Source organism: Macaca mulatta, chromosome 7 (assembly GCF_049350105.2).
Source record: "Macaca mulatta isolate MMU2019108-1 chromosome 7, T2T-MMU8v2.0, whole genome shotgun sequence".
Classification (NCBI taxonomy): Eukaryota; Metazoa; Chordata; class Mammalia; order Primates; family Cercopithecidae; genus Macaca; species Macaca mulatta.
This window is the reverse complement of record NC_133412.1, coordinates 172,840,283-172,865,803: the sequence shown is the minus strand read 5'-3', so window position 1 is coordinate 172,865,803 and position 25,521 is coordinate 172,840,283. Positions and strand designations below refer to the sequence as shown.

At 59.3% G+C, this 25,521-nt stretch overlaps 1 protein-coding gene across 2 annotated transcripts in view; it reads left to right on the top strand.

Moving 5' to 3' along the window:
- CCDC85C (coiled-coil domain containing 85C) overlaps positions 1-25,521 on the top strand; it is a 98,414-nt gene that overhangs the window by 68,844 nt on the left and 4,049 nt on the right. Inside the window, exons 2-6 of one of the 2 annotated variants that reach the window (XM_028851806.2) lie at positions 5,357-5,430; positions 13,499-13,537; positions 19,409-19,516; positions 24,382-24,477; positions 25,299-25,397. In XM_028851806.2, coding sequence (XP_028707639.1) covers positions 5,357-5,430; positions 13,499-13,537; positions 19,409-19,516; positions 24,382-24,477; positions 25,299-25,397 — 416 coding nt within the window. The remainder of the gene's footprint in view (positions 1-5,356; positions 5,431-13,498; positions 13,538-19,408; positions 19,517-24,381; positions 24,478-25,298; positions 25,398-25,521) is intronic. The other variant, XM_015144468.3, reaches the window with a different exon arrangement.

Sequence of the window (25,521 nt, the reverse complement as noted above, 5' to 3'; positions counted from 1 at the left end):
GCTGTGTCACATGCATGGCTGAGCACTCCTGAGGAGCTCATCACAGCTACTCCTGCTGGTGGGAGCTGGTGGGACGGAGCCAGGGAGGTAGCTGAGAACAGGTCCCTCCAGGGATGAGTTCCTATTAGGGCTGCAGACATTTTTCTGGGGGCTGACTATGCCAAGTGCTGAGCTAGGGAAGGAAGGTCACAGAGGTGGTGATGGGACGTGGCTTCTGGCCCCCCAGTTCTTACTGTCTGGACACAGCAACGTCTGGAGGGGAGGTGGAGGTGACATCATCTTGCCAGAGTGAAAACCAGGCCAGGAGGGGCAATACCACACAGCCCCTGCCTCACAGCTTTCCAGAAGGCCAGTGAGCCCTGGTCCTAGTGGCAGGACCCAGCGCAGGGTGCCTGGGATGGAGCCAGCACAGCGCCAGTGGGGAGGGCTTGGCAGACCTGCAGGCTGTGTGACTCTCGTCTACCGTGCTGCACAGCTTCCCCCCACCTCCTCCTCATGGGAGCAAGGGATCCAGGAAGAGGGCGGGGTGAGGAGGGCTCAGGTCTGGCTCCTGGACACGAGAACATTGTAGAGAGACACCCTCCTCTCCGGTTGGCAGCTGGATAGGAAATCCCCCAGAATCGGTCCGATGGCCCCCAGAGGGGTTAGGGGAGCACCCAAGGGGACCCCTTGGCCAGGCCAGCCCAGGGTCACCTCCCTCATTTTGCCCTCAGGCAGCCAAGCTGCGAAGTGATGTCCCCTCCCCTGTGGCTCCAGCGCTCATTACTGTAAACCCTGGGATTAATTTAATTACATGCTCATCTCCAAGAGGCTGGGGCTTGGCACGCAGTGGGATCACGAGTTTTGAGGCTGCCGGGAAGGATAGTCCTCCGCAGGAGCCGGCCCTTCCCGGGGTCTTCTGCTCTCCAGCCCCCACTGGGAGTGCCCAGATCACTCTTGTTCTTCCTGTCTGCAGAGTGCCTACTCCTGACCCAAGGGTGACTGATGCCTGGCTCACTGGCTCCTGGCAGCCTGGAGAGCTCTTCCAGGGAGCTGAGTGTGGGAGAGGGTCAGGGTGCTGGGTTTAAAATGTCAGGTGCTTCAGTGGGTGGCCATGCATGTAATGTGGAGGTGCAAGAGTTTAATCTGTTCTCTTTTTTTTTTGTTTTAAAGACAGAGTCTCGCTCTGTCGCCCATCTAGAGTACAGTGGCGCAGTTGGCTCACTGCAACCTCTGCTTCCTGGGTTCAAGCAATTCTCCTGCTTCAACCTCCGAGTAGCTGACATTACAGGTGCCTACCACCATTCTCAGATAATTTTTATATTTTTAGTAGAGACGGGGTTTCACCATGTTGGCCAGGCTGGTTTTGAACTCCTGACCTCAGGTGATCTGCCCGCCTCGGCCTCCCAAAGTGCTGGGATTACAGGCATGAGCCACCGCACCTGGCCATTCTTTTTTTCTGAAAGAAGGATTTCAGAACTAGATTAGAAGTCGATTATTTGAAAATTACCAGTAAACGATGTGAATAAATAAAAACCCACTGGTTCCCTCAACTGAGCTGCCGCACAGTCAGGATTTCTGTGGACTTCCTTCCTGAACTCACGTCAATGCGTGGATATTTTTAAACGTCGCAGCCGTTGTGCATGTCGTTTTGTGTCCAGTTCTTTCCACTGGCATTTTAAGTGTTTTTCCATATTGTTTAGGAGACAAACTCTTTCTAAACATCATTGTAATGATGACAGGGTAGAACCCTCAGCTGTTGTTGGACAAATAGTTATTTCCAGTTTTGGCCACTCTAACAGTCTGCTTTCTTCATAATTAGAATTAATTTTTTTTTGAGATGGAGTCTCGCTCTGTCACCCAGGCTGGAGTGCAGTTGTGCGATCTCAGCTCACTGCAACCTCTGCCTCCCGGGTTCAAGTGATTCTCCTGCCTCAGCCTCCTGAGTAGCTGGGATTACAGGCGCCTGCTGTCATGCCCAGCCAATTTTATATTTTTATTAGAGATGGGGGTTTCACCATGTTGGTCAAGCTGGTCTTGAACTCCTGACCTCAGGTGATCCACCTGCCTCGGCCTCCCAAAGTGCTGGGATTACAGGCATGAGCCACCACACCCAGCCTGGAATTAATTCTTTAGGATAGATTCCATTGGAATTACTGGATGGTCTAAAATCTGTTTTGAGACTGTTGTATTGTTATTTTGAAATTTAAAAGAAAAACCCAACAAAGCCCGGCGGTCTGCAGTGTATGTTGTTCTGCATAGCTGCCTGGGGTTTGGGGGAAACCTGAACAGACGGGTTTGTCAGGGGCAGCCCCTTGGTCTGGGGCCATGGGCGTGTGGCCACCTGTCTGTGCCTACAGGTGGCCCAATGTGGGGGACGGTGGCCTGTGGGCCCTGAGGTGAGGTGCTGGCTATGGGCAGGCAGGGCGTTGCTGGTGACCTGTGGGATGGCCTGTCTGCGTCCCTTCTCCTGATGCCGCCTGCCAGCCTGATCACTGTCTTTAACCCTTCCTGGGAGGTGGGTGTGAAACCCCAGTTGTATCTGAGGGGGCTGACTGCTCAGACTGGAGCAGGGGCACCCAGTGAGGGTGCTGAGGCTGACGGGGCAGCTGCGGACTCGGATTTCAGCCCACCCCTCCTCCGATTGTGGGCTCACCGAGAGGGAAGTGCGGGGAGCTAGCTCCTTGCTCACCCTGTGGGAACCAGCAGCGGGAGGCGGGCGGCTGAAAGTGCACCCACCTCCTGAATGGTTCTGTGGCAGTGAAGGGCAGAGGACAAGTTAGTGCCCGTCTTGGGCTGTTGGTCACACACAGTGGCTGGGTCCTCCCTCTGGCTCAGGGCTGCCCCCGGGAGCACTGTCCCATGGGGGTGCTGTGGTGAGCAGGGGCCCTGTGGCTGTGCGAGGATTGCACTGCAGAGAGCCTTCGGGAGAGCGGTGTGACTGGGAATGGCGTCTTCTTTCTGAGTCTCTGCCAGCTTCTTTCCAAGGCTGAGGCTGTCAGCTCTGCCCAAGGCGGCCAGAAACACTGGGTCCCAAAGACTGACCTGTGGGGTGGGCCTGGGTGGTGGGGAGAGGGGCTGGAAGGCTCACCTGCTGGTGGTGGGAACACTTTGTTCCTCGTGGCCTCTGCACCTGGAAAATGAGGATGGTGGCTGCTTGTCCTTTGCAAGGCACCAGATGCAGGGGGCATCATGTGTCCCATATGGGACAGTGGGCTCCCCCCACCCGACTGCCCCCAGAAGGAGACCACACGTGGGTCTGTAGTCATTGGAGCGTTCTTGTCCTAGCTCTGTCAGAGTGAGGGAGCTGGAAGGGTCTCTGCAGTTTACTTGGTCACTGCTTCCCGGGACTGTGTTCCAGGGAGCCCTCCTGTTAGTGGGGTATAGGACATGAAGGTTTGGGGAGCCTAGGCTGCACCCCATCTCCCCGTGCTCAGAGGGACGCAGCACAGCCTGAATGCTGAGGCCTCTTGCCATCACACCTCTTTGCTTGGGGTGGGCCTGGGAGCTGCTTGTCAGGATTGACAGAGTGATGAGTAAACTGAGGCCAGGGAGGGAGGGATCAGGGCTGGTGAGGTGTGAGGCCCTGAGGTCATCCTGAGGGCAGGGGTGGCCTGCCTGGCAGGGCGGGGAGGCTGGGCCTGGATGGGGAGCCGCCCTTCTCTCCTCTCTAGAAGGCCCCACATTCCTGGGAGGTGACTGGGCTGCAGGAGGAGGGGAGGCTGGTTTGCAGTGTTCCCCAGCAGTGAGTGTGTCCGGGCGGGGCTCCAGTACCTGCTCCTGCCTGTGGCTGGGCCAGTGGCTCTGCTGGGCCCTGGGCCTGGTCCAGGGCTGAGTAGGGGGCTCCCAGGCATCCTGTTATTGGCGTGCTGGGGGTGGACAGATGCTTCATTGGTCGTGTGGTTGGCATGGCGGTCCTGGCTTGTCCCCAGCTGCACCCAAGCCCCGGCACCCCCAGGCATGTTAACAGCCTGTAGAGTCCATCCCCAGCCCCGAGGTGGTGATGGGGACTAGACAGCTGGCTGTGTGTGGTCAAAGGGGCTGATGTCTCTGCTTCTGCAGTCGAGGGTCAGCGGCATGAACCTGGGAAGACCCTGCGTCCTGCTGTCGGGTGGGCCGGTGGGTGGACAGCCGTCGGGGTGGATGGCGTCTGGGCTGGCATCTATCTGGGCCAGGTGATCTCCGGGGAGAGGTGTTAATAGCCCATCCCTTACCAGGTGGCTTCGTGGCCCACAGGGGTGCTTGGGACAGCCTTGCCACCCCCTTGCCTCTTTTCCAAACCTGCTGTCGCTGGGTGACCCGGCCGGTGTTCTGCCTCTGTCCCGTTCCTGCCTCTCCTCCCTTCCCCCAGCCCTCTGCCCTGAGGGTTTGCTCTGGGCATCCTGGGGGCTGAGCTGACTCCCGGCCTGGGGGGAGGCAGGACCAGGGGTGTGGGATGGTTGGGTGTGGGGGTGGGGATGGGATATTTTTGTGTTTTCCTGACGTGACTGGAAAGCAGGGTCAGTGGTGAGGGTGGGTGAATTTCACCTGCACCAGTGGTCTGCACAGATTGGGCTCCCTTAGCCTGAGGTCAGAAACTGGGGACATGTGACCGGGGGGTTCCATGGGGTTCCTGACTGTCGTATGGGGAAGGTGGCTGCTCACCTGCAGCATATGCTGCAGGCACGCGTCTCCTGTGAGAAGTTCCTGGGTGATCAGGTGAAGGATCCCAGATGCTGACTTGGCAAGTTCAGGAGGCTGTTTCCCCACTGTGTAGGGGAGGGGGCTCCCCGGACCCCGACCCTGGGGTGGGCTGTGACCTGGCTGTGTTTAGGAGAGCTCCGTTTGAGCCTGCAGCATCTTGGAAGCTGAAGGACTTGCTCCAGCACAGGCTGGCGAGGCCACCCGCCCCTCACCTTTCCACAGGTCCTGAAGGTCCTGACAACAGCTCAGAGGACCACAGTGAGGGTGGCGGGTGGGTCCTGCAAGGCTGGCCTCTGTGTGTCATGCCTTGGTGTCAGGTGCTCTATGGCGGGAAGGCTTTGGCCACAGGCCATGCTGTTTCCGGAGGGCGGATGAGGGCAGGGGGTGCTGGGGTCTCACCTGGCTGTGGGGTGGGACTCCTCAGACCCAAACCTTCCATGCCAGGCATGAGGCCAGTTGGCTTCTGTAATTTGATGCCTTGCTGTCAGGTGCCCTGTGGCGAAGGGCTTTGGCCACAGGCCATGCTGGCTTCCCAGGGCTGGTGAGGGCAGGAGGGGCTGGGGTCTCACCTGTCTGTGGAGCAGGGCTCCCTAGACGCAAGCCTTCCATTGCAGGCCTCGTGGGGCCATTGTGGTTGCACTGGGGACGGAGTCTGCTGGAGGCTAATGTCCCCCTTCCTCTTGTGTCCTTCCAGATCCCTCATCCACCTACATCAGGCAACTGGAGAGCAAAGTGAGGCTGCTGGAGGGTGACAAGCTCCTCGCACAGGTAGGCCGGCTGTGGGTGGCGCTGCCTTGAGGACCGTGACCCAGCGCCCACCCCTCCAGCTCACCCAGGGCACCCTTCCCCTTGGGACCCATGCCCTCCCCCGACCTGCTCCCACTGCCACCCGTCACCTCCTGGAAAGTGGGGCCAGGGACCTAACCCTGGCTCCCACGCCTCTGGGCTTCCCTCCGCCCAGCCCTCCATGCTGACTGCCCGGTATGCGAGCTCCTCGGGGCTGGCCCAGGGCCTGAGAGGGTGGACAACACCCAGCTGGTGAAGACATGGGCTGCTTCACTCCTCTGGCAGACGGGCAGATCCAGGCAGGAGATGGGGCAGACTTACATGGAAGCCTCCCCGCCTCTGCCATGCTGGACTTACTGGCCGCTTCCTCCCTGGGCTGGGGTCCCCTCCTCCCTCCTGGGCCCGGCCTCACCCACAGACAGATGAGGCTGCTACCCTGTGCAGAGCTGGGCAGCAGCGGCACAGTGTGGGAGGGGTCGGCTGCAGGGGGTAGGTGGGGTTGGATGAGGGTCTGTGCCTCTTGAGTGTGGCTGGAGCTTGGAGGGGACGTGTGACTGCCAGGACAAGGGCTTTCCCTGCTGCAGGTGGGGCAGGCATGGGGGCTGCCGAGAGGAGGCTGTGGGCAGTCTCGATTGGGTGTTGGGGGCGAGCTGGCTTGGCGGCCCCTCAAGCTGCTCACTCCCCCAGCCTCCAAGCCCTCCTGCGCATCCCTGGCTTCATCCCAGTCTCCCTCTTCCTGCTCTTCCCACTGGGCCATGAGCGGTCAGCCTGGGATACCCAAAGCGTTTCTCTGGGAACCAACCACAGGGATGGCTCAGCTGCCTGGCCCTGTTGCTAGGTGACCAGCCAGGCTTGGTGCCCAGTGCCCAGCTCAGGAATTCCATGGCACCCTCTCTGCCCACTGGGCAGCTGCTGGGAGGCTCACGGGCCCTGCAGGGAGCATAGCTCCCACTGAGGTCATCCCCTCAGGCCCCCACTGCGTGGGCCGTGGGGTAGGTTCCCAGGGCCTGGTGGGACTTAGCAGGGTACATGTTCCCCATTTGGCCTCTTGCGAACTCTCCTCCACCCCGCTCCCACCCGCCCCCCCGCCAACATACACGTGCAAGTGCATAGCCAAGCTCTGAATGGCAAGGCTGGCTTTTGTAATTTCATGCCTTGCTGTCAGGTGCCCTGTGGCGAAGGGCTTTGGCCACAGGCCGGGCTGGCTTCCCAGGGCTGGTGAGGGCAGGAGGGGCTGGGGTCGCACCTGTCAGTGGAGCAGGGCTCCCTAGACGCAAGCCTTCCATTGCAGGCCTGGTGGGGCCATTGTGGTTGCTAAGGAGGGTGTGCGGGCGCTGCAGGCAGAAGTGACACCAGGAGAAGGTCGTGGCTCAGGGACCTTTGCTTTGGAGAAAGTCCGCATGCAGTGTGTAGGAGAGGGAGTCCTGCCTCTGGGTGGTGGCAGGGGGCTACTGCTCTGCAGAGTGAGGGCCAGGACCATGCTCTGGTGGCTGAAGCTCGGGCCCCCGGGTCAGTGACCTCACGCGTCTGCCCTGATCTGGAGTTTCTTTGTCTCATTGTTCCTGTGGAGAAGTGGGTTGGAAGCTCCAGCTCTGAATTTGGGATGCTGTTTGCAGTGTTCTTTCTTTCTTTCTTTTTCTTTCTTTCTTTTTTTTTTTTTGAGACAGAATTTCGCTCTTGTTGCTCAGGCTGGAGTACAATGGTGTGATCTCAGCTCACCGCAACCTCTGTCTCCCAGGTTCAAGTGATTCTCCTGCCTCAGCCTCCCGAGTAGCTGGGATTACAGGCATGCGCCACCACGCCCAGCTAATTTTGCATTTTTAGTAGAGACAGGGGTTTCACCATGTTGGTCAGGCTGGTCTCGAACTCCTGACCTCAGGTGATCCTCCCGCCTCGGTCTCCCAAAGTGCTGGGATTACAGGCGTGAACCACTACGCCCGGCCCTGCAGTGTTATTTCTATGAGAAGTGTGTTCCGCAGTCCAACCAGAGAGCAGCTCATGGTCCTGTTTCCACAAGGACAGGAGTGTGCCTGACCCCTTGGCCCCTGCAGGCCACGGTGTCCCACTGGAAAAATACACCCCAGTTCCTGACCATGTACTTGCAGAAAACCTGAACCCAAGTGGGCTGTGGAGGAGCAGCCCTTCTTTCTGCCTTCCTTCCTGGGGTGCTTCTGGTCTCACAGGGGGCCCTCCACCATAAGTTGTGTCCGCCTGCCCTGCACCCACTTGTGCACAGGTGGAGGTAGATGGCAGCTTCAGCCTTGAGCCCCAAGGATGGAGTGGCTGGCTCTGCCCAGGGCTCTCTCCCTCCCCAGGCCTGCTGCCACCTGCTCCCTGGGGGTAGCAGCAGGGCTCTGTTCACATCCTCATCTGTGGGCCAGGCCTGCAGGGCACCAACATCAGATCCTAATGACTGGGGAGCTGCTGGCGCTTGCCTGGACGCAGGCTTGCTGGCTGCAGGCAGTTGGACTGGAATTTAGGGGCAGAAACCTGCTGTTGCCTGCTTGTTGTTACATACAACCAGGGTGCGGAACTCAGAGATCATCAGTGCGAAAAGGGAGCAAAATGTTTCGTTTCCTTAGCAGAAATTTGCTTTCTCCCCAAATGATGCCCGGTCAAGCCATGCTGCTGGAGTGGTGGCTGAAGGAGCTTGTATCTCTGTGTGGTGTGGCAGGAGGGCACCCAGGGCCCATCCCTAGCTGCTTTCTCAGCATGGACTCTGCAGCAGGCAAAGGTCTTGCCCCGGGGCTCCCAGCAAGTGGTGTCAGGGCCATACCCAGCACCCTGAAAGAGGGCAGATGTATGCTGCTGGGGCCTTGGCCCCTGGTGCTTGCATGGTTTCCTCACCCTGTCCCCATGCTGCAGTGGAGGCCCCTGAACCTCATAACTGAGGCTCCAGGAGCTGGTGGCATCCCCAGAGCCCATGGCATCAGCAGAACCAGGGGAGCCACGGCTGGGTGTGGTGGCTCACACCTGTAAAGCCAGCACTTTGGGAGGTTGAGGTGGGCAGATCGCTTGAGGTCAGAAATTTGAGACCAGCCTGGGCAACACAGTGAAACCCCGTCTCTACTAAAAATACAAAAATTAGCCTTGCATGGTGTCACATGCCTGTAATCCCAGTTACTTGGGAGGCTGAGGCAGGAGAATCGCTTGAACCGGGGAGGCGGAGGTTGCAGTGAGCCGAGATTGCGCCATTGCACTCCAGCCTGGGAAACAGTGAGACTCCACCTCAAAAAAGAAAAAAGGAGGAACTAGAGGAGCTGGGATCATGGGCAGGGTTCCTGCTGGCCACGGAGGAGGGCACTGCTGTGCTGAGCCATGCAGGAGAGAGAGACAGAGAGGCAGGGTGAGGGAGGGGCAGCAGTGGGTCCCAAGCCTGCCTTTGGATTCCTGGGGCAGCTTCAATGGCACCAGCTTTATGGGGATCCTTAGGTCACTTTCTCTCCCAGGTCTCTGCTGGACTGAGAAGTGGGCACTCATTCACTCAGTGTGTAGCTGACCACCTACTATGTACGTGGCCCTGGGGATGCAGGGCTGGCCAGGCAGAGGCCTGCCCTCAGGGAGCTGGCAGGCCAGTCTCACCCTTGTTCCTGCTTGACCACCACCTTGTCCAGCCTGCAGGACCCACATGCACAGAGAGGCCCCTGGAGGATAGGGGAGGTGAAGAGAGCTTATGGCAGGGCCCTGCCCGCGAGGACAGTGGTGGCCCCGTTCTCAGGGAGGCACCAGGAAGATAGGGTTTACTTAGTCTCTGTTCTCCTGGCCTCCTGTCTGCAGCCCTCCCTGACTACCCATAGGAGGCCTGGTGCTTGCCCTGAGCTCTCTCAGTCCCTGGGCTGCCCACCTTTGCTGATAGGGTGTCATGACCTATCCTTGTGGATCCTGGTCCCCACCCCTGTGGGACTGTCATCTTTTCCAGGACAGGGCTGCAGGGCCTGAGTGGCCACATCTGTGTCTCCAGTGCTCAGCATGGTTGAACTGGGTGGATGTGCCTTGGGGATCCTGTGGCTGATCCCTGTCCAGTCTCCATGGCCAAGAGGGGAAGCTCTTCTTGCTCACAATAAGGAAGGCCCACTTAACCAAGAGAGGGCTTCAGCAGGCAGTGAGGTTACCATCTTTGGAGGTCACCAAGAGATGGCTGGGTGACCATGGTTGGAAATCTATTTTTTTTTTTTTTTTTTTTGAGACGGAGTCTCGCTCTGTCGCCCAGGCTGGAGTGCAGTGGTGCAATCTCGGCTCACCGCAAGCTCCACCTGCCGGGTTCACGCCATTCTCCTGGCTCAGCCTCCCGGTAGCTGGGACAACAGGTGCCCACCATCATGCCCAGCTAATTTTTTGTATTTTTAGTAGAGACGGGGTTTCACCATGTTGGCCAGGATGGTCTCGATTTCCTGACCTCATGATTCGCCCGCCTCGACCTCCTAAAGTGCTGGGATTACAGGCGTGAGCCACCGCGCCTAGCCGGGAATCTTGAAGAAAGAGATCGCAGCCTTGAATGAGATGCTGTCCTAAGCCTCACGGACTCTGGCTCGTGAGATTCTGTGATTCTGGCATTTAAATCTTGTCAGGGAAATCAAGTTGTACAGAAACCCCCACCTCTGCGCAAAGCAGGGCCTCTTCCTGTGGTGAAAAGCAGGGCAGAGGCGTGCCCTTCTCTGGAATATCATAAGGTGACGTGGCTTTGGGGTTTCGGTGGGAGGGTAGGGAGCCTCCCCGGATTCCCACTCCCCATGGTCCCACCTCCCCCCACCCATGGCCTCTATTTAACTCCAAAATAGCTTTAATTAAAAATGTGCCAGCATGTTCACAGACTCAATTACTGTATTGCTGTTCGTATTTTCTTTCTCATGTTGGCTTTAAAATTTCATCAACACAGCTGCTTCCTCCGCGATGATTCATCTCAAGACTCCGTGCGCGTTATTATTTTTCCTGTGGATTCTCTGTGCCCAGCTGGGCTGGGCTGGGGGCGGCTGTAATTGATGCTGGGGCCTCTCGTTAACTCCCCTGCTGGGCTGATAAATGAAGCCTCCGTTGTGCGCCAAAAAAAGCCAGCTTTACAAAAGAGCAAGGAGCTCTCCTAATATTCTCTCTCCCTAGACCAGAGGGCCGGCTTGGGGAGCGAGGCTGGGGTCTGGGCTGGTGACTGAAGGGCCCCCGGCGCCCCCTCCTCCCGCCCCCTCCCCACCCGTGCCCACCTCTCCCCTGGCCTGCCACGTACCAAAAGGCCGCTGAAAGAGACCCAGAATTCACACCAGGCACAGATGGGGAAACTGAGGTCTGGGTGAAGGTGAATTTCCTGACATGGATGTTGTATTCGTCTGGTAGGCCTGCCATAACAGAGTTGCACAGACTGGGGGACTTAAACCACAGAAATGTATTTCCTCACAGTCCTGGAGGTGGGAGTCTGAGATCGAGGTATCAGCAGGGCTGGCTCCTTCCGAGGCCTCTCTCCGGCTTGTAGACAGGCTCTTCTCCCTGTAAACTCCAATAGCCCCCGCCCCAGCGCTCACCTGCTGTGTGGCTTCAGGTGAAATCCTCTCTCTCCCAGAGCCTCCGGGTCCTCACCTGGGAGACAGGGGTGATGGGAATGCCCAGCACAGCGTGACGTGGCCCCTGGGAAGCACCCCGGGTGGTCCCAAGGGCCTGGGATCTTTCGTGGTCCGGCTGACCATGTGCCCTCTGCTGCCCCTTGGGCCTGGCCCGTCCCTGAGGGAACCGTTGCTCTTTGTCCTTTGAGTTCTGAGCCCATCCAGGCGGGGGGCGAGGGGATCAATCTGCTACTGTCTCAACCCATGGCCAGCGCTTCAGTTCTGTGTCCCAAGGAGGATGGGCTGTCCAGAGCCCAGGTTCCTCCGGAGATGCTGGCCTCGCGGTGGTCCACGTGGGCTTATCTGTTGGTCGGCGTGTCCATGCCTTGGTAGCAGGCTCTGAGCCCTTCCCTGCTCTGCGTGTTTGGTGTCTTGGGTTGGCCGCCTTGCCCCTGTCACCTCTGTTATAGGCAGTATAGTCTCTGGGTCTCTGGAGGACATTAAACGCTTCCTTAGTCGAACCTCAGAGTCAGTCCAGCCTGTACATTGCCCAGAGAGGAAACCCCCTGTTTCCAGCCTTCCGGCCAATGAACAGATGGTCAGTCTCGCAACGTGGGCAGAATGGAGACGGGAAATTCCACCTCCATGCCCTAGAACCAGCAGTGTAAGGAGTGTCCACCGTGAGCCAGATGCTGGGGGAGAGTCACCAGGGCTGACAGGCCAAGTGCAGGATGCCAGTGCCAGAGGGCCTGGTTCAAGTCTCACTGGTGCCACCTGCCAGCAGAGTGGCACTGGACAGGTCACTTAACCTCTCTGCACCTCAGTTTCCTCCTCTGCAAAATGGGGACACTAATGGTGTCTGACACATACATTGTTCAGAGAATGAAAAGGCAAATTGTGGAAAGGACTGGGAGTCGAGTGGTCAGTGGTAAGGGTGGCAGGTTAACCACCGTGATCTTTCCTGTCCGTTGTGGGCCAGCCGTAGCCTCTGCCAGCCTCCGCCTGACGCCAGTTTATGTGCAGACAAACAGAGGCCCGGAAAGTTGAGGAGCTGCTCTGGCTTACTCAGCCAAGGTAGGATTTAGGTTTTGCAAATCTGCACCCCTCAGCTGGATGCAGTGGCTCACGCCTGTAATCCCAGCGCTTTGGGAGGCCAAGGCAGGCAGATCACCTGAGATCAGGAGTTTGCGACCAGCCTGGCAAACATGGTGAAACCTCGTCTCTACTAAAAAAATATAAAAATTAGCTGGCGTAGTGGCCGGCGCCTGTAATCCAGCTATTTGGGAGGCTGAGGCAGGAGAATTACTTGAAACCTGGAGGCAGAGGTTGCAGTGAGCCGAGATTGCAGCACTGCAGTCCGGCCTGGGTGACTGAGTGAGACTCCATCTCGAACAAACAAACAAAAAAACTACACACCTCAAAGCCTCCCACAGGCCTGTCCCTCACTTACCTCACTGGAACAAGTAATGGGCCTGCAGAGGGACCTGGGAAGGGAGGGATGGTCCTCGTGGTGGACAAGACCTGGTCTGCGTGTTACCTCATCAGTCCCAGGCCGAATGGCCCTGAATGGTGCATACACCTGAGTTTGAAAAATGGGATTTCGGGTGTGAAATGACATGGGACCAGGGGAAGAGCAGTGCCAGCCACAGGTAAGTGACATCAGCCACACATGGCCGCACCCTTCATCTCTACCGCCTGATCTGAGTGCAGATTGGGAAGATGTCACTGGACCCCCAGCTGAAGCGGCAGCCCCTTTGTTCTTTTTTCCTTTTTTTCCTATCAACTTTTATTTAAGTTCTGGGGTACATGTGCGGGACGTGCAGGTTTCTTACATAAGTAAACGTGTGCCATGGTGGTTTGCTGCACAGATCAACCCATGGCCTAGGTATTAAGCCCAGCATGCATTAGCTGTTCTTCCTGTGCTTTCCCACCCCCCGCCCCCCTAACATGCCCCAGTGTTTGTTGTTTCCCCTACAAACGAGTTCTCTCAAAATGAAGGAAGAAAAAGAAAATAAATCCAGTTGGTATGACTGTGTAGCTCTTGTGCGCGACCTTGCAGGTCATCTTCGCCTTGAGGCTAGAACAGGGGCCAGATAGGGTATGCCTCCCCCACCTGGCCCTCTGAGCTGCTGGGATCTTGGGGTGCCTCTAGGCTGGGGCACCCCATCCCAGAGCCTCTCAAACGGTTGCTTTTCCCTGGGAGGATAGCAGGGCACTTGGGGTGGCTTCACCCTGGTGTGAGTTTTGGGGTGGGCTCTGGGGGGTGGTGGGCGCTCCTAGGGACCCAGTGCCGGGCACATGGCAGGTACTCAGTGAGTCCTTGTGAATCTGGAGTTTCTGAAGACATGGAGCTCCTGGAGTTGCCTTGGCGAGCCCCAGCCCTGGCCTTCGGTGTGGGAAAACCACTCCGGCTCAGCTGAGGTCCTGGTGGCTTTGGGCTGATAGGTGTCCAGGGAAGGCACTGGGCAGAGTGATGGGCATGGTTGGCATTTACTGGGTGACACTGTTCTCCTTCCTTCTAGCTGCCCCGCCCCTATGGCCGCCCGAGAAGCTGGCTTCAGGTAGAGCTGCCCGGTGGGGGGCGTGTTTGCAGTGCTGTTTGTGGGGGTCGGGAGGCTGCTTTGAGTGCTGTGCGCTGCTGTGTGCTCTGTCCCCCCGTCCCCAGCACCCTCCCGTTCTTTCCTGGGAGCACTTCCTTCCCAGGCTGCGCTGGCCCTACCTTTGGAGTCTTCTTGGGATCTGCCCTCTCTTCGAGCTGGAGCTGGCGTTAACTGGCAAAACTTCCAGCTTTGCAAAATAATAGCAAGAGTCATGCAGCGACTGCCTCCTGAGGGCTCCCCATGGTGCGAGCCCCTTGTCATGCACCTTGCCCAGGTGCCTGGGATCCTGGTGCTAATCCCCGCTTCGAAGCAAGACACCTGCAGTGCATGGAGGGAGGAGAGGCTTGCAAGTCTATGTGAGTTAGTGGAGACGAGGCCAGGGCCCACATGCCCACCCAGCTGTGGCTCCTGGTGGGAAGCTGCCTAGATCCTTGAGGGAAGTCTCCAGCGCTGCTGAGCTGGGTGGGTACTGGGCTGAGGGCTCTGCGTGGGTTGCACAGTTCTGAGGGCCAGCATGAGTCACCATGCCAGGCGCCCTGGGCTGCAGCCAGATCCCTGCTGGACAGGGCATGGGACTGGGGAACTGCTGGGTGAACTGAGTTCCCACCTGTGCCCAATGACCCGTGGAGCCAGGCCCTTTAGGCACCGGCCACTCTCCTGCCGGCTCTCAGGCCTCCACATGGTCTCATCTCTGTCCCCTTCTCCCCGTCCTGAGACTGCTCGCCCCAGAATACCTGCCCTGCATTACCCTCCGGGGGTCTTCCACCCCATGCCCAAGCCGACACTAAAAAGTGTCTGTAGACACTGCGAGTTGTCCTCTAGGGGCAGAGCCACCCCCATTTGAGAACCAGTGACCAACTGTGTGCCAGCCCTGGGCTTGGCCTGGGAGGTGAACCACACCTGTCCAGCCACGCAGACAGACGGTGAACTCACAATGTCATTACACAGTGCCGAGTTCGCACCCCCTTCCAGAGCAGCCCACAGGCATGACTGATTGACTTGTGGACACAAACCCGCTTGCCCTCGTGGGAACAGCTCTGATGTGGTTCCCGTGGGGCAGGTTGAGGACTGTCTTCTGCGGAGGCTACTGCGCTGTGCTGCATAGCCCTGTCCCCTGCCCTTTTCTGCATCCTCCCCGCTTTCTCTGTGCTCTCCCTCTGAGGGTCCCCCGAGATGGATGACAGCTGAATCTCGGTGGGCTTTAGTCTGGAGCAGGACAGTGGAGTCCAGGCTAGTCTGTGGCCCCAGCTGCCCCTGGAGCTGCTGGGGCCCCTGCTGGGGGAATGGTCTCCCCAAGTCTTGCATTGGAGTCTCTGCTTCCAGGTGGGTCCCCCAGCCCAGCCAGCTGAGGGTGCACCGTCTTCCAGCACTTCCTGGGGGGAGGTGTCAGCCTGACAGGCCGCTCAGGCCCTGGGTTTATTACTCAGCACCCAGACCATTGATGACGTGTCACTGACCAACCCTGGGAGCTCCCACAGTGCTTCCTCTTCCTGGAGGGAGGTCACCAGGTCTTGGGGATGGGGTGGCCACTGGGCTCTGGCCTTGCCCCCGGGTCTCACCTCTCTCCTCCGTAGCCCCTGGGATGATGGCTCGTCTGTGGGAGTGGGACTGGCGGGAAATGTGAACTCTCTCCAGCTTCCTGTCCTCCAACCTGGACTCCGTCCCAGCCTGGGGACTGCAGTGACCACGGGGATCTGGAGACCATCTCAGCACAAGCTCAGGGCAGAGGCGTTGTTAGCGCGGGCAGGAGCTGCATGGGGCCTGGGCTCCTGTGGCGTTTTCCTGCCCAGGTTCCCATTACTCTGAGGGTGGACATAGGCCCCTCCCTGCAGACGGCACCTTCAAGCTCTTCAGCTGGGTAAAACTGGCCTCTTGTGACAGATCGCCTGGAGCCCCCGCAGGCCAGAAGCAGGAGGGCACCTGACCCAGGAGAGGCTGGGCTGGGGAGGCCTGTGTTGGGGTCCTCTCCCTGAGCCCCACAGTGTCTCCTAAGTCAGACGCAATCATTGGCATGACCTAAATTTGGGAGGGGGAAGGGGGCGTGGCTGCGTTGCTGTCCACTGTGGTCCTGGACCCTGGCCGCACCTGGCTGTCCAGCCGAGCCGAGCTGTGCTGTGTCACACGGTGCCAAGGGCCCATGCTCACCTGTCGGGCATCCTGGAGGGTGCTGAGGAAGGAGGAGCCTCGCAGGTGCCCACCCGTCCCTGCACTGAGCACTAAGACACCGGTCCAGAGTCGCACCAGCTGGCCCTCTAAGGGGACTCCTTCCCAGGGCATTCCGTATGAATCAGCCTGGGGCCCTGGGGCTGGTGGTCCAAGTGGTCACTAGGGCAGGCTGGCCAGGTCGGGACAGAGGGCACCCCCTCTTCAGCGCCTGCCTCTACCCCCACCCCCAGCCCTCACTCCCCTTTAGCTGTTGCCTCCCTGATGGGGCACAGAACTGTGCCTGGCACACAGGAGGTGCTCTGTTTGTGCCTCTTAGACACATAAGCGATGCAGCAGAAGGCACATTTGAGGGCCCAAAAGCTCTTTGGGAGCAGGAAGCAGGGTGAGAGCAGCTCCCCTGAGCACAGCCCAGAAAGGGGCTTCGTACCCGCAGCCACCCCACCCGTCCTTCCCAAACAGGCAGCCTCAGGTGGGCAGGCTGGAGTGGGTGGGCTCCAGGTCTCATCCTCCTTCTGTTCAGCACCCCCTCTGACAATGCTCCCTAGGGGTGACCCTAGGGTAGCCCCACATAGGCCCCCTGCAGCTTTGCAGGCAGGAATTCCCGGGAAGTCAGGAAGGTGAAGGATGGAGTCCCCCCGAGCCCGCTGCCGGGGAGGAGGCGGGGCTGCATTGCAGAGGCCCAGAGAGGGCCAGGGAACAACTGGAGTTCACCCAGCGAGTCCCCACTGGGCCCCAAGTCGGGCAGGGTTGCAGTCAAGGCCCTGGATATAGGCTGGGGGTGTCCTGAGCTGCAGTCCTCAGTGGGAAAGGGGCCCTGCAATCTCCTGGGTCTCTTCCTCCCTAGTCCAGGACCCTCGTGCTGCCCTCTGGAAGCCCTAGAAGTGGGTGATGTGCATTGGGCCTGGCCAGAGTGGAAGGGGCCACCATGTTAAGGATTCGGGAAATCTTGATTCAGCTCTGAGCTGGCAGCTCCGTGTGTAAGATCCCTTCTCCCTGGGTCCTGAGGGAGCCACCCGAGGGAGACTGGGCAGGCGGGTGTTTCTGGGGAGCGCAGTGGACCCCCGCACCCCCCAGGAAGGGCCAGCACCTTCCTTAGCTGCGAGCTCTTCTCTCGCAGACCAAGCCCAGCAGGTGCTTTCAGCTCCTGTTTCCCCTCCTCGGTGAAATCCTAGGGAATCTCATTCTGCAAAGTGAGCGACCTGTCTCATAGCAGGATTTTTAATTTGGATTTAAGTGCAATAATGGTTACTCATTTGATGCGTCATTAGTCACATTGCCCCTTAATGAGAGATTGTGCGTTTTTCCTGCCTGGCTTTGTGGCTTGCTAATAAAGTTCTATGGACATGCAAATGTTTATAGAGGCTCACCGAAGGCAAGGGTGGGAATTGCATGCAGCTAATTAAAAACCTCCCTCAAGCTCGTGCACACACCTCCTCCTAGGGAAATTATCTGGGGGAGGGGAGAGGACGGCAGCGCAAACTGAGTTTTCAGTAACAGCACGTGGGAGCCCATTTGGTCGAGGGCCAGAGAGGATGGGGAGGAAGGGACGCCCGAGTCAAAACAAGCTGGGCAGGGCAGGACCGGCTGGAGGGGAGGGTAGCGGTTCCAATCCCAGGTGTACCCTTCCTGGCTGTGTGGCCCAGTAGTCAGACTGTGTGTGTGTGCATGCACGCATTCAGAGTGTGTGCTAGCTTAGAATGCGTTCTCCATTGGAGAAGATTTTGTAACTCTCTTACTGTTGTAGAGTCCTGGCCAAGAAAATCAGGTGGTTTGGAATTGTCCCCTTAAGTGGAGCTAGGGGTACATCTCTCAGGAGAGGTGACCTAGGGAGGCATGGGTGACTCTGATAGGGTGGGGGAGGGGTGTCACTCATGGGTGGGGGAGGGTGAGTGAGTGCTGGGCCTAGGGGTGGGGGCTGTAGCCTCTTCCTCTTTTTGGTACCTGGTGGGTGGGTGTGTGGGGGCTTTCCTTGATCTGACCCCCAGCTGGGGGCTGTGAGTGCCTCTGGTTAACCCGGGCAGGGTCAGCCAGGGTTAATGCCATAGTCGGGACGCGGCAGTCCCATTTGATGGTTCAGGGCTGTACCCAAGGTCCCCGTGCTGAGACCCATTTGCGATGCTCACCAGGGTTATCTCAAACCCACCACACTGTGGGGGCCCTGCAGGAAGGTTGGTTCCCACTTCTCTCCTTTATGCCCCTCCCCGACCTTCGGCCACACCCAGGTCCTCCCGAGGCCCAGGAAGCAGCCCCCAGCCTCCAGTGCCCGGCTGCCCTGGCTGACCAGCGTCTGGTGGGTGTGGGCTACTTAATGAGGGGAGCCACTGCCCGGATCCCTGCTTTCCGGTCATGGTTCCGCGGACCTCCGTGGGAGCTGGTAGTAAAGCCTCCACTCCCCTCCTCACCCGCCTCGAAGGACACGGCTGTTTGCTGGCCCTTGAGCCATGCTCTTGAGACCGCCCAGCCCCGGTGGGGGGCCTGGTCAGGGCTCTGAAGGGGTTGGGAGAACACAGAGCTGGGCCTCAGTGAGGCTGGGGCTTGTGAGAAGTGCGGAGCCAGGTCCAGCTTTTGAGGGAGGCAAGCAGGGTGTGTGGGGGATCTTTCACAGCCAGGCCGAGGGGCTGGTGCATGGAACTGGGACCCCAGACATGGCTGTGGCCTGTCCTGCCCTCTGTGCCTCTGCCCCAGCCCAGCCCCAGCCCAGCCCCAGCCCGGGCCTCCTCTGTCTCTTCTCCTCTGCAGTTTGTTTGGGTTGACTCAACAGCCTGCTGATTTATGGCACATTCCGCCTGTCTTATCTGCCCAGCCGCTTTCTCTCAGTTCCTTTGAAGTAGAAAAGGGTGTTTGGGCCAGAAACACCCAAAACCCCTTAGTGAAGCAGAAAGAAAGGCCGTGCCTTCTGCTGGGCTGGGCCATGGGAGGGTCACTGTGGGACTGACCTTCACACACGGAGACATTTATGGGACCCGTGGATTCATTCTGGCTCCTGGTCCCAGCCCCCAGCCCCAACTTCTGGGGGTTGGGGGTGTTTGCTTTGCTCTTAAGCAAAGGGCCTAAGGCCAGGCCTGCCTTCCTCCCTCCCTCCTGTGCACAGGGCATTAGTTACAACTCCTTACACGAGTTCTCAGGGATTCAGAGGCAGCATCCAGGACCTGCTTTAGGAGCTCCCTGTCCGTCCGATGGCGGAGGCAGCCCGGGCAGAGCCTCCCTAGAGTCCTGAACCCGTGGGAGGTGGGAGGCCTTGCCTGTGGATGTGGCCCCGTGTGCTGCCAATGGCTGTCCCAGGCCCTCTGGGTGCTGTCTGTGCAGGGACCCAAGGGCAGGATGTTGGAGCGGAGGAGCCAGGGTGGGTCTCGGGGTGGGAGAGATGCTCCCTCCTCACTGACTCTCGCTGGCTCTCCTTCATTCATTCATTCTGTTTATTCAGCCATCCAGCAAATGTTTACGAAGCCCACATTGGAGAGTGGATCGCTGACATCTGAGTTGGGGAGAGTGAAGATCGATTGATCCCGGCTTGGGGGATGGATAAGGGGTGTGGAGGGGAGGGTGGAGGGGTCCTCTGAGGCCGTGCCTTCGAGCAGACCCTGCTGCTGTGAGGAGCCACGCCCAGGGCCCTTGGCCTCCTCAGCCTGGCCCTCCGTCTAACCCCCCTCTCTCTCTCCCCTGCAGCAGGCAGGCTCTGGAGAGTGCCGCACGCTGCGGAAAGGCTTCTCGCCCTACCATTCAGAGTCGCAGCTTGCGTCCCTGCCGCCCTCCTACCAGGACTCCCTGCAGAACGTGAGTGTGTGCCCCAAAGAAGCCCACATGTTCTGGATGAGGGGCTGAGGCTCAGGTGGGCCAGTGACCTGCCCGGTGGGCACAAGGATCTGGGTGTCCGAGTTCAGCCCCAGCCCTAGGCCCTGTGTCCCGTCCAGTGTGGCAGTTAGAGGTGGAGCCCCCGGTGGGGTGACGCTGCTGGAGGTGCAGGGCAGTGTCCAGAGGCACATGTGCAGGGCTGCCCGTGCCCAGTCGCTGTCCCTCTGAGCAGCTCATTAGCCTGCGCCACTCCTTGGCCACAGTGGGGAGAGGGTACCCAGCCAGCCCTGGAGCGTGGGGCTCAGGTGTGTGGATTCTGCACTGAAATGACCAACCGGATGCCTCCAGGGGTATCCTCTGCCCCTACCTGGCTGGCCTGGCCTGGAGGGAACGGGGTGGGTGACTTGGAGCCGGCTCCTGGGAAGTGGACCCTAGCTCAGGGATGTGCCCTGTAGATAGATGGGATGGCAGTGGGGAGCCACAGGAGTCCAGGCCCACTTGCCCTCCTAGCATTGGCAGTCTCGCCTTGTTGTGGGGCTTAACACCTGGGGGAGCCCTGGCAGGTGCGTAGCTGATGCTTAGGAAGCACTGGCTGTTCTCCTCGCGGCAACTGCACAGCCATGTATGGAGGTTCTTCTTGGGCAGTGGGTGCCCTCATAGCAGCTGTGCCCCTTCCTGCTCTCCCCTCCACCCCTCGCCCGCAAGGCTGACCCCAGGACCCCCCGCAGAGCTTGCTGGGCCTCAGTGCTGGCTGCTGGCTCTGCGATTTCTCTTTTGCGGCCCTTCCACCTTCTCCAGGAATGCAGCTGTAGAGCCTGTGCAGGCAGCAAAGCCTGCCGATGGCCGATATTCCAAGCATTTATCCAGGAGTCCCTCGGCTGAACGAGGCTCTAACTGTTTCTTGGTGGAGGGTTCTGAAAAGCCAAGGGATGCCCCCTCGGGGCTGGCTCCTTAGCCTTCATGCCCCGTGCCTCTTATCCATTCAGATCATGGGAGGGAGTAATAGCAGCTAGCAGTTGCTCAGTGCTGTGTCCTGAAGTCCTTCGAGTGGCCTGCAGGTTGGGAAGTGCTGTGCAAGCACAGCTCTCACATTCACCAGGCCTGCCAGATGCTGTCTCCCTGTAGGCCTCTGGAGAGCACACCCCGGGCATGGGTTGAACCTCAAGGCCTGACAGTGGATAAAATGCTGTCAGAGTTCGGGAATGTTCAGGAAGGCTTCCTGGAGGAGGCAACCTTGGGAGGGGTTTCGTTCTCCTTGCCTCCTTTTTCCCTCTAGACCGCCCTGTGCACCAGGGGGTGTCCCCTACTTTGGAGAGGAGGAAGTGAGGCTCATAGGGGTGGGGAGGATGGCCAGGGCCCTGTGGTGAGTGCATACTGGTGCCTGTGTGTGCCTAGAGGTCAGGGGCCAGCGTGGGGGCTGTGCAGGGGTCATTCCTCCATGAGGCCGGGAGACCGGGTGATGAACTGAGGTGCAGGGGGCAGGATCGGGGCTGGTTGGTGGGCAGGCCCCCAGGAGTGGGTGTTGAGGGGTCAAGGTGTCTCGTGGGAGGGGCCACCATGAAGCCTGCAGAAGTGGCTGAAGTGGCTGCTGCGGAGGGGCCAGGGCCAGGGCCAGAGGCCCAGGGGCTAGGCCTTGTGAAGTTTTCACAGGGCAGTGGGCCCTCGCTGGGTCCCGGAGAGCCCATGTCCGGCACTTGGACCCCCGGGGAGAGACAGGGGGTTATCTGGGGAGGGCTGTCTCCGGGCTCAGACACTGCCTGGGACACAGGCCCTTCCAGACCCAGGCAAGTCTCCTTTAAGGCTACCTGTGGGTCATGGGCACAGCAAGGGCATGCTGGAGAGTCCTTGGGTAAAGCAGGTAACTCTCTGGGGTGGGCACCCCCTCTCTGCCCTCTGCTGCCTGTACCCTCCACCCGCTGGCTGTGAGGGCAGGTGCCCAGGGCTGGCCCCCAGTGGAGGGTGGGAGGCAGTTTATACCATCAGCCTCCTGAGGGAGGACACTCACAGAGTTACGCCGTCATCACAATAGAACATTTTCATCACCCCAGAAAGGCAGCCAGTACCCATCAGCCATCACTCCCATCCCCCTCCTCCCAGCCACCGGCAACCACCGATTGGTTGGCGTTTTCTGTCTCCATGGATTTGCCTATTCTGGATATTTCGTATAAATGGAATCACATGACGTGTGGCCTTTTGTGTCTGGCTTCTTTCACTCCGAATCTTGTTCTCAGGGTCCAACCACAGGTACCCTGTGTTGGTCTCCATTGCTTTTCATGGCTGAATAAGATTCTGTGGTGTGGGTAGAATACATAGTTCCTTCATTTGTTGCTGCACATTTGGATCGTTTCCACGTTTGGGCTCACATGAATGGTGTTGCTCTGAGCGTTTGGGGACAGGTATTTTGTGGATGTCTATTTTCAGTTCTCTCTGGTGCACACTGGTATCCTCACTTCGGGCACCAGCTCAGGAGTCCCACAGACTTGAGATCAAGGCCCAGTCCCATTGTTTACAAGCTGTTTGGTCTTGGGCAAGCCATTCTGTTAGCCTCACTCTCCTTGTCTGTAAAGTGGGCATGTAGGCCAGGCTCAGTGGCTCACGCCTATAATCCCATCACTTTGGGAGACCAAGACAGGAGGATTGATTGAGTCCAGGAGTTCAAGACCAGCCTGGGCAACATGATGAAACCCTGTCTGTATAAAAAAAAAAAAAAAAAAAAAAAAAGCTGGGCATGGTGGTGTGCACCTGTAGTCCCAACTACTCTGGAAGCTGGGATGGGAGGATTGCTTGAGCCTGGGAGGTTGAGGCTGCAGTGAGCTGAGATGGTGCCAGTGTACTTCAGCCTGGGCAAAAGAGTGAGATCCTGCCTCAGAAAAAAAAAAAAAAAAAAAAAGTGGGCGTATATGGACATGTAAAAAGATAGTGCCTGCCAGGAGCAGTGTGGCAAGGACTCAGTGGGCCCATCCGCCCTAAGTGGGTACCTAATCAGTGGGAGGTGTGTGTGGCCAGAGGGGGTTGAGTTCTAGTGCAGTTGGGGGCCCCTGCACCCTGGGAATGCCCTGGAGGCAACACTAGGATTTTGTCTAGTCCTGGTGTCACTTTCAGGATCCCAGGCCACGCCCTCACTGGCACCCAGCACTGCCCACTGAGGTAGGCAGGAGAGGGGCGGCTTGCACAGCCCACCCCCATGCTCCTGGCTTCCCTCCTGCCTGTGCTGCAGAAATCCTGGTCCCCTGGAGCTGGGGGCTGTAACAGGACAGGCAGCCCAGGGGCCTCGTGCAGATGGGGACATGAGGCCAGAGGTGCCAGGGGCCAGCTGGCACATGGACTCTGTTCTGCAGCGGAAGGTGCAGGAAGGTGTAGGTGCCCAGGTTTCCCAGGGCTGTGCGTGTGCGACTGGCGCCCCCTGCTGTCCGGCATGGTGAGTGCCGCCTTCTGCGTCAGGTCGGGGCGCCCCCTTGCGCTGCCCCAGGGGGAAGCCCGGCATCCTGTTGGGTTCCCTACACTACAGAGATCCGACAGCCTGGGCTGGAGTTAGAGGTCTGCACACACCCTGGGCAGAGGACTCTTTCTGTTGTCCAGACAAGGAAACAGGCTCAGCGTGGGTTGGGCCCCACCTCAATGACACTTTCCTAGACCCCAGGGCTCGGGGGGCCTCTGGAGGTAGCTGCTCCCAAGGCCCCCTGGCTTCAGGGGTGGGGCCTGGTCTCCATGTGGAGGCAGGAGCCGGTCAACCTGCAAGGCCCTGGGAGCAGGTACAGGCCAGGGCGGGCGGGGAGGGCACCAGGGTTTGGCTGCCAGGCCTGCAGGGGCTTCCGGGCCCTCAGGGTCGCAGAGCCCAGCCCTGCAGTGTTAGGTGGCCCCATGATGCGGGCCTGGGTGGGTGGGATTCCAGCCTAGCTCCCTGAGCCTGCCAGGCCATTGGGAGGCGTCATTAGAACCCCATTTACAGAGGGCAGCAGACTCAGCTTTCAGGGTTGGCCCAAGGATTGCCAGAGTGGGGAGCCCCGAAGATGTCCTCAAAACCCCAGGGCTTCCAGGGCCCACAGGGCACCACTGCGTGTTTTCTGTCTGGCTTTGGGCACTTGTAAGTTCCTCCCACGCTCTCCCAGCATCTTGTGAACTCCTTGTTCCTGTTGGGCCCCCGTGGTCCGCACTGCAGCCTGAGAAGAAGCCCTGCGCCTGGCTTCCCAGCCACATGGACCCTTAGAGGCAGGAAGCTGGGGGTGGGACCACCTGCCCCTGGGTAGACACGCAGCTTCTGACAGAGGCTGGGTCCCCTCCCCAAGGCCTGATGGGGGAGCTGGGCACATGGCGGCCAATTCATCCCACAGGACTGGGAGGTAGCAGCTAGGAGGCAGGCCCCAGGAGTGCCCAGGGCGAAGCCAGCGTCGTCCAACCGGGCTGCAGGGTGGGCAGGGGAAGGGAGTTTGGCGTCAGGTGCCAGGGTTGAGTCCAGACCTTCCTGGTCTTGCTGCAATCTGGGTCTCTTGCCTTGCCTGGGCTGAACTTATTTTCCCTGCAAAACAGATGCTAGGTCTTATCTGTGCGGGGCGGTAGGGGAGCCTGAGAGGTATGGGTGGGCCCTGGACCGCCCCTCTCGCCTCTGTGCTATCAAGGACCATTTCATCTGCAGAAGACCTGACGGGTGGGACCGGCCAGATGGGGCTGCGGGCTCCTTGGGTCTCCGTCCTCACACCTGCCTCCTCTGCCTCACCCCGGTCCCCTTTTCCTCCTGCCTGGGCCCTGGCCCCTCAGAATCGGGGACTTCTCTGAGCCACCGGTCATTCCTGTGGCCACCACGTGGGAGCCAGCCCGGGTGAGCTGAGATGTATGATTGCCTCCCCTAGGGCCTGGCCTGCCCCGCACCTGAGCTGCCCTCGCCCCCCTCTGCTGGCTACAGCCCTGCAGGACAGAAGCCTGAGGCTGTCGTGCACGCCATGAAGGTAAGGGCCACTACCCGCTCCCTCAGGAGCCCCTGGATGCTGGGTGCGCCGCGAGACTGTGGGACCTTTGCACCCGGGGGCATCCAAGTGGCAGGGGTGGGGGGTTTCACCTGTGTGTGGGTGGCTGGGTGACCATGGCTGCCTGGAGCACCATGAAGGCAGAACTCAGAGGTGGCAGTCATAAGTGTGTCGCCTGTCTGCCATCCTTGAGCCACTGCAGCTAGCAAGACTGAGGCCTGGGGTCAGGGAGGGCAGGCACCCTACTAAGGCCAGAATGATAGGGGCAGGAGTGGGGCTAGAAATAACCTCAGGTCTGCCAGGCCCAGCCTCTGCAGGTGCCGACAGGTGAGTCCGATGGGCTCTGGTTTCTCCAGGCTGTGCACACCTGAGCCCAGTCCTCACTCCCATGCCCCGCTTCCTCCTACGTACATGCCCCATGACATCCCACATGTGTGCATGGACACGCCCATGCCTACTCACACCCGCTCCACGTGGCGAGTGCCCACTCATCTCCAGCGGGCCCTGGGTTGTAGTGAGTCCACCTGAGGGTCTTCCCTGCCCAGCCTGTCTCCTTCCTCTCAGATGGCCCAGCCATCAGCTGCTTCCCTTGTAGGGGCTTCCTTTGTAGGGCATCCACAGTGTCAGCAGGGTGAGAAGATGACCTACCCCTCAGTTTTTTCCACGCTTGTCACCAGGGGCCCAGCAGCTCAGGGTCCTCAGCTTTGGTGTGCAGCAGGGGAGGCTGAGGCCCAGGGGCCAAGTGACTTGCCCAAGGTCTGCCAGTGGCCTCTGCCCCTGACTCCAAGACCCGTTCCCTTCAGGTCCTGGAGGTACATGAGAATCTGGACCGGCAGCTCCAGGACAGCTGCGAGGAGGACCTGAGTGAGAAGGAGAAGGCCATCGTTCGCGAGATGTGCAACGTGAGGCTTCCAGGGGTGGGGGGCAGAGGCTTGGCACTGGGAGTGTGACCAGGGCCACCCAGCATGGCCATACCCTTCCCCATGTGGGACTCCATTTCTCGAATGCTCAGCGAGGGCTGAGTGG